Raw genomic sequence first — 6863 nt, forward strand, 5'->3', positions numbered from 1 at the left:
TTCCATACTTACCAATACTACCAGAATCAATGTCTGACATCTATCCATGTAGCCGTACCATAATATATCCGCTGCTAAACATACTGCAGCTGAAACTAACTCTAAGTAAACCTCCAATTGTCTTCCAATATCCCTCCCGTGAAAGCCTCCCCCATCCCAGAAGGGGGTGTTTTCCCTGATACTATCATGCCACCCCTGTACCCGTGACGCGCCTTTAGCGTCCTAAAATACACTTTCAACCACCGATTGGTGTTGCCCAGGTAAGAAATCGGAACTGTCCCATGAACCTGTTTCAATGCTGCCAACTCTGATGTGCCCAGCCAAAAACCCTATACGCCTATGGAATGACCACGAGAGGAGCATCTTCTTTAGGAATTAGCCACATAACAAAACAAATGGAAAATACATTTGAAATACATTTGTTGTACTGAGGACAATAAGACCTAAAACAATTGGCAAATACCCAGACAACAGCAAAACATAGAACATAATACTAATGATAGTAATAAATAATTATATCATCCTTATCACTGTCATCATAAATAAAAAATAATAATCAACTACACATTACTTACGTATGACTACTTTAACAATAAACAGTATGTGCTCAGGATATGTATTTTTCGTAGCTGTCTATTTACCGCCACAAACCGATGCTGACACTAAGACTGCACTCAACAAGCTGTATGGGGTCATAAGCAMACAAGAAAATGTTCATCAAGATGCGGCGCTCCTATTGGCAGATGATTTTAATGCAGGAAAACTGAAATCCGTCTTACCTCATTTCTACCAGCATGTCACCTGTGCAACTAGAGGGATAAAAACTCTAGACCACCTTTACTACACACACAGAGACTCATACAAAGCTTTACCCTGCCCTACATTTGGCAAATCGGATCATAACTCTATTCACCTGATTCCTGCTTACAAGCAAAAACTCACGCGCTCAATATAGAAGTGGTCCGATGAAGTGGATGCTAAGCTACAGGACTGTTTTGCTATTACAGACTGGAATATGTTCCGGGATTCATCCGATGATATTGAGGAGTTTACCAAATCAGTCACCGGCTTCATTAATAAGTGCATCGACGACATTGTCCCCACTGTGAACAAACGGACATATCCGAACCAGAAACCATGGATCACAGGCAACATCCACACTGAACTAAAGGCTAGAGCTGCCACTTTCAAGGAGCAGGACACTAATCCGGATGCTTATAAGAAATGCTGTTACGCCCTCTGACGAACCACCAAACAGGCAAAGTGTCAGTACAGGACTAAGAAGTCAAAAAAATTAAATAATATGTTATTAGTCACATACACATATTTAGCAGATGTTATTGTGGGTGTAGCAAAATGCTTGTGTTCCTAGCTCCAACAGTGCAGTAGTATCTACAAATTCACAACAATACACCCAAATCTCAAAGTAAAACAATGTAATTAAGAAATATATAAATATTAGGACGAGGAATGTCGGAGTGGCTTGACTAGAATACAGTAGAATACAGTATATACATATGAAATTATTAAAACAGTATGTAAACATTATTAAAGTGACCAGTGATTCCATGTCTATGTACATAGGACTGCAGCCTCTAAGGTGCAGGGTTGAGTAATCGGGTGGCAGTAGGCTAGTGACAGTGTCTAAGTTCAGGGCAGGTTACTGGGTGGAGGCCGGCCAGTGATGGCTATTTAACAGTCTGATGGCCTTGAGATAACTAATCCTACTAGATGGGCTCTGACGCTCGTCGGATGTGGCAGGACTTGCAAACTATCACGAATTCCAAGGGGAAACCTAGCCGAGAGCTGCCCAGTAATGCAAGCCTACCAGACAAGCTGAAGGCCTTCTATGCTCGCTTCGAGGCAAGCAACACTAAACCATGCGTGAGAGCACCAGCTGTTCCCGGACGACTGTATGATCACGCTCTCCGTAGCCAACATTCACAAGGTCGCAGGGCCAGATGTATAACCAAGACCCATACACAGAAAATGCGCTGACCAGCTAGTGTCTTCACTGATATCAACCTCTCTCTGATCCAGTCTGTAATAACTACATGTTTCAAGCAAACCACCATTGTCCCTGTGCCTAAGAACACCAAGGTAACCTGTCTAAATGACTACCGCCCCGTAGCACTCACATCTGTAGCCAYGAAATGCTTTGAAAGGCTGGACATGACTCACATCAACACCATCATCCCAGAMACCCTGGACCCACTCCAATTTGCATAACGTCCCAACAGATCCACAGATGACGCAATCTCTATTGCACACCACACTGCCCTTTCCCACCTGAACAAAAGGAACACCTACATGAGAATGCTGTTCATTGACTACAGCACAGCGTTCAACACCATAGTGCCCACCAAGCTCATCACTAAGCTAAGGACCCTGGCACTGAACACCTCCCTCTGCAACTGGATCCTGAACTTCCTGACAGGCCGACCCCATGTGGTGAGGGTAGGCAACAAAACATTCGCCATGCTGACCCTCAACATGGGGGCCCCTCAGGGGTGCGTGCTCAGTCCCCTCTTGTACTCCCTGTTCACCCATGACTGCGTGGCCGTGCACGACTCCAACACCATCATTAAGTTTGCCGACAACACAACGGTGGTAGGCCTGATCACTGACGACAATGAGACACCCTATAGGGAGGAGGTCAGAGACCTGACAGTGTGGTGCCAGGACAACAACCTCTCCGTCAACGTGGGCAAGACAAAGGAGCTTATCGTGGACTACAGGAAACGGAGGGCCGAACACGCCCCATTCACATCGATGGGGCTGTAGAGTGGGTCGAGAGCTTCAAGTTCCTCGGTGTYCACATCACTAAGGAGCTATCATGGACCAAACACACCAACACATTTTTGAAGAGGGCACAACAACACCTCTTCTTCCTCGGGAGGCTGAAMATATGTGTCATGGGCCCTCAGATCCTCAAAACGTTATTCAGCTGCACCATTGAGAGCATCTTGACTGGTTGCATCACTGCTTGGTATGGCAACTGCTTGGCATCTGACTGCAAGGCGCTACAGAGGGTAGTGCGTTGGCCCAGTACATCACTAGGGCCGAACTCTCTGCCTTCCAGGACCTCTATACCAGAGGATGGTAAAAAAAATGGTCAAGGACTCCAGCCACCAATGTCATAGAGTGTTTTCTCTGCTACCACATGGCAAGTGGTACCAAGTCTGTGACCAAAAAGCACCAAAACAGATTCTATCCCCAAGCCATAAGAATGCTGAACAGTTAATCAAATGGCTACCCGCACAATTTACATTGACCCCCTCCATAATTTTTTCATTTTATAATTTTTACCCCCTTTTTCTCCCCAATTTCATGATTACAGTCTTGTCTCATCGCTACAACTCCAAAAACGGGCTTGGGAGAGGCGAAGCTCGAGTCATGCGTCCTCCGAATTATGACTCGCCAAGCCACGCTTCTTAACACCCGCTCACTTAACCCGGAAGCCAGCTGCACCAATGTGTCAGAGGATACACCATTCAACTGACAACCGGAGTCAGCCTGCAACAAGGAGTTGCTAGAGCGCGACGAGCCAAGTGAAGTAAAGCCCCCCCGGCTAAACCCTCCCCTAACTCAGACGACGGTGGGCCAATTGTGCCCCACCCTATGGGACTCCCGGTCACGGCCAGTTGTGACACAGCCTGGGATCGAACCCAAGGCTGTTGTGACACCACAACACTGCGATGCAGTGCAGTAGACCGCTGCGCCACAGATATTTCTTTATCTTAATTGTTTTGCACTGACTCTTGCACTGGCTCTACTCACCCACTCACCCATACTACACTGGCACTCCAACACACACACACTACATATGCTCAAACACACAGAACACACACATGCATATTGACGCCACACACACACTCACATATAGACAAACTTTCACACTTCACATACTTGCCTGCTACTCTGTTTATAATATATCCTGATTGCCAAGTCACTTTTACCTCTCCCCACATATACATACTGTATTACCTCAATTACCTCGTACCCCTGCATATTAACTCAGTACTGGTACTACTTGTATATAGCCTCGTTATTGTTTTTATTGTGTTACCATTTCCTTTTTTATTTAGCAAATATTTGTCTTACTTTTGAACTCTGCACTGCTGTGTAAGCAATTCACTGTAAAGTCTACACCTGTTGTATTCGGCACATGTGACCAATAAAATTTGATTTGATTTTGATTTGATATTCAAGGCATGTTTAGGAGGTAAATTATGACCCTGGTTCTGATATCAGCAGTTTTATTATTCAACACAGCACAGCACAGCTCAAGTAGCCTATTCATTGTGTTGTGTCCCTTTCTCCAACAGAGCCAGATCCTACTTTGGACATGAAGACCCGAGCGGTGGATGCGATGATGGAGAGGATAAAGAAAGGCATTGTCCTGAGACCCACTCAGAGACCACAGGTAGGGCTAGATAGTGCATGTACAGTACAAATCAATCAATCATCAATCAACCAATCAGTCAATCAATCATGCTATCTACAATTGCAGTGGTGAGACATCTGACATTTTGTCTCCTATTTCAGGTCGGATCAGAAGATGACCGTGCCTGGAGGGTGAGCACTTTTGATACCTTTCTTATTATAATAATTGTTATAAAAGACTATTGATTTATTTAATATTAAAATGCTTTTAATTTATGAATCTTTCAATCACAGGACCAGAGGATTGAGAAGAGAAAGTCAGCTGTGCTGGAGCTGAAAGGAATGCTGGTAAGATGGGATCAGTTAAGAATTGGGAGTCCCATAGGGCAGCGCACAATTGGCCCAGTGTCGTCCGGGCTTTGCCGGTGTAGGCCGTCACTGTAAATAAGAATTTGTTCTTAACTGACTTGCCTAGTTAAATAAAGGTTAAATAAGAATGTCAACAAACATTTTTTTTTTTTTATTAGGGATTTTCAATTCTACAAGAGAAGTGAGTCTAATAGGTCGACGGGATTAATAATGTACCCTGATTGGTTTACTGTACTTTTGAAATCTTATTTTCTTTGACCTGATTGGTTTAACCTCCTCCTCACCTATCCTGATTGTCTACTGTACTACCTCTACTAGGACACCATAAAGCACCAAGGCCACAGGAGGGCATGGTCACGGAATAGGTTCAGCCGAAATGTGGGGGAGGCAGAGCTACAGATGGTGCTACAGAGAAGGAGACGGGCCATGGCGGATGGACAGGACACCCCCAGCTCCGCCCCCTCCACTGCCATAACCCCTACCAAAATACAAGGTGCAGTAGCATCTCCATCCTTTGCTTTAGGGATTGGGGGACAGTCAGTCAGTTTGGGTTTTTAAGGGTTGCAGTGTTCTGGTTATTGTTTTGTCCACGGGCATTCAATTGATGGTACTACATTAAAAGATGGACTGGCCTGGTCTTGGATGGCTTGAAATGGTTTTAGATCAAAGTTGGTTAAAGAGAAAGATTGATGCAGATGATAACAAACGAGGGACCAGGAGGACACATCATTAGCCTACCCAGGCTACGTTTAGACAAGCAGTCCAATTCAGATTTTTATTTTCACTACTTGGTCATTTGACCAATCAGATCAAATCTGAAAAAGATCTGATGTTAAAAGATGTGATCGATCAAAAGACCAATTAGTGGGGGAAAAAACTGAATTGGGCTGCCTTTCTAAACGCAGCCGTAATGATGTTTTTCACTTACCTACAATATTTTAGAATTTTTTTCAATATAGAAAATTGCTTCTATACCATATGTCTTTCCCCCAGGCCCGCAGCCGGGCGGTCCAGCAGCAGGAGCACTTCCCTGGGCAGGAGAGAGTGGCAGCACCCCTGTACTCCGGAGGCTCCAGCAAAACAGAGAGAAGAGGAACTCCCGTATCAGAGAATCAGAACTGATCATCTGCCAGGAGAACATCTGAAAGTTGGAAAAACGGATGACTAGTTTTGGGATACTGTACCACAGTGTTTCCCAAACCTCTCATTGAGTACCCCCAGCCAGTCCACATATTTGATGTATATGTGGAACCTTTGCCTGTAATAATAATAGTAACTAAAATGTGAGTGGCTTGGGTTCAGGCTTGACCTTAATCTTTGGGTTTTGGGGACCCAAAGGGGTGCACATTTTTATTTTTGCCATAGCAGTACACTCCTGATTGAAATAATCCAAGCTTGATGATGAGTTTATGACTTGAAACTGCTGTGCAGTGCTAGGGAAAACAATTACATTTGGATCACCAAGACCAGGATCAAGAAACACTGRGTTAAGGGTAGTAAGCCAATGGCAAAGACCTTTCTGTGGCAGTAAAAATGTACAAGGATATTCTACTTGTGCTGGGTGTGAGAAATATTTGAATGGCAATATGCCCTTTTTTTAATAACCGATCCATGAATTTCTCTCAATTCACATTCAATGTTGCAACGAGAAAAGCAAAGAGTGAGAAGAACATGGTTCTGCATTGATGCTCTTATCGTGGAATTCTTGGTGCATTATTGTCCTGATGCTCTGAAAACTTGTCTCTTTTTGTATARGGGTCACTTCACTCTAATACCTGCTATGCTTCAGCTATGTAAAAAACAACTTAAAAGTGGAAATAATACAATATTTTATTCACATCACGCCTCAGTTGCCATTTGTAAATGGAAAGCACACATGCAGTACCAGTGAATGAAAAATACACATACCACCACCAAATGATTTCTACTGTTTCTTTTGAAGAGTGGAAAGCTACCTTTCCTCTCATTCTACGCTCTGGACCTCCTTGTAGCTAGAGACCTAGCGCCTTAATTAGCTCACACAACAGAGGAATTGTGTCAGCTGCCATTTAGGCACTCCATATACTTGGGTTGCCAAGGTGTTGAGGAGCTAAGAGCACTCAGGTGAT

The 6863-nt window shown here is 44.1% G+C and overlaps 1 protein-coding gene across 2 annotated transcripts in view; it reads left to right on the forward strand.

The window, feature by feature from the left end:
* shtn2 (shootin 2) overlaps positions 1-6592 on the forward strand; it is a 38378-nt gene extending 31786 nt beyond the window's left edge. For both annotated transcript variants that reach the window (XM_070435322.1, XM_023971651.2), the window contains exons 13-17: positions 4329-4426; positions 4549-4578; positions 4681-4734; positions 5074-5248; positions 5749-6592. In XM_070435322.1, coding sequence (XP_070291423.1) covers positions 4329-4426; positions 4549-4578; positions 4681-4734; positions 5074-5248; positions 5749-5900 — 509 coding nt within the window. In that variant the 3' untranslated portion in view covers positions 5901-6592. The remainder of the gene's footprint in view (positions 1-4328; positions 4427-4548; positions 4579-4680; positions 4735-5073; positions 5249-5748) is intronic.
* Positions 6593-6863: the final 271 nt, after the last annotated feature.

The sequence above is a fragment of the Salvelinus sp. IW2-2015 genome, linkage group LG3 (assembly GCF_002910315.2).
Source record: "Salvelinus sp. IW2-2015 linkage group LG3, ASM291031v2, whole genome shotgun sequence".
In the NCBI taxonomy this organism is placed as follows: domain Eukaryota; kingdom Metazoa; phylum Chordata; class Actinopteri; order Salmoniformes; family Salmonidae; genus Salvelinus; species Salvelinus sp. IW2-2015.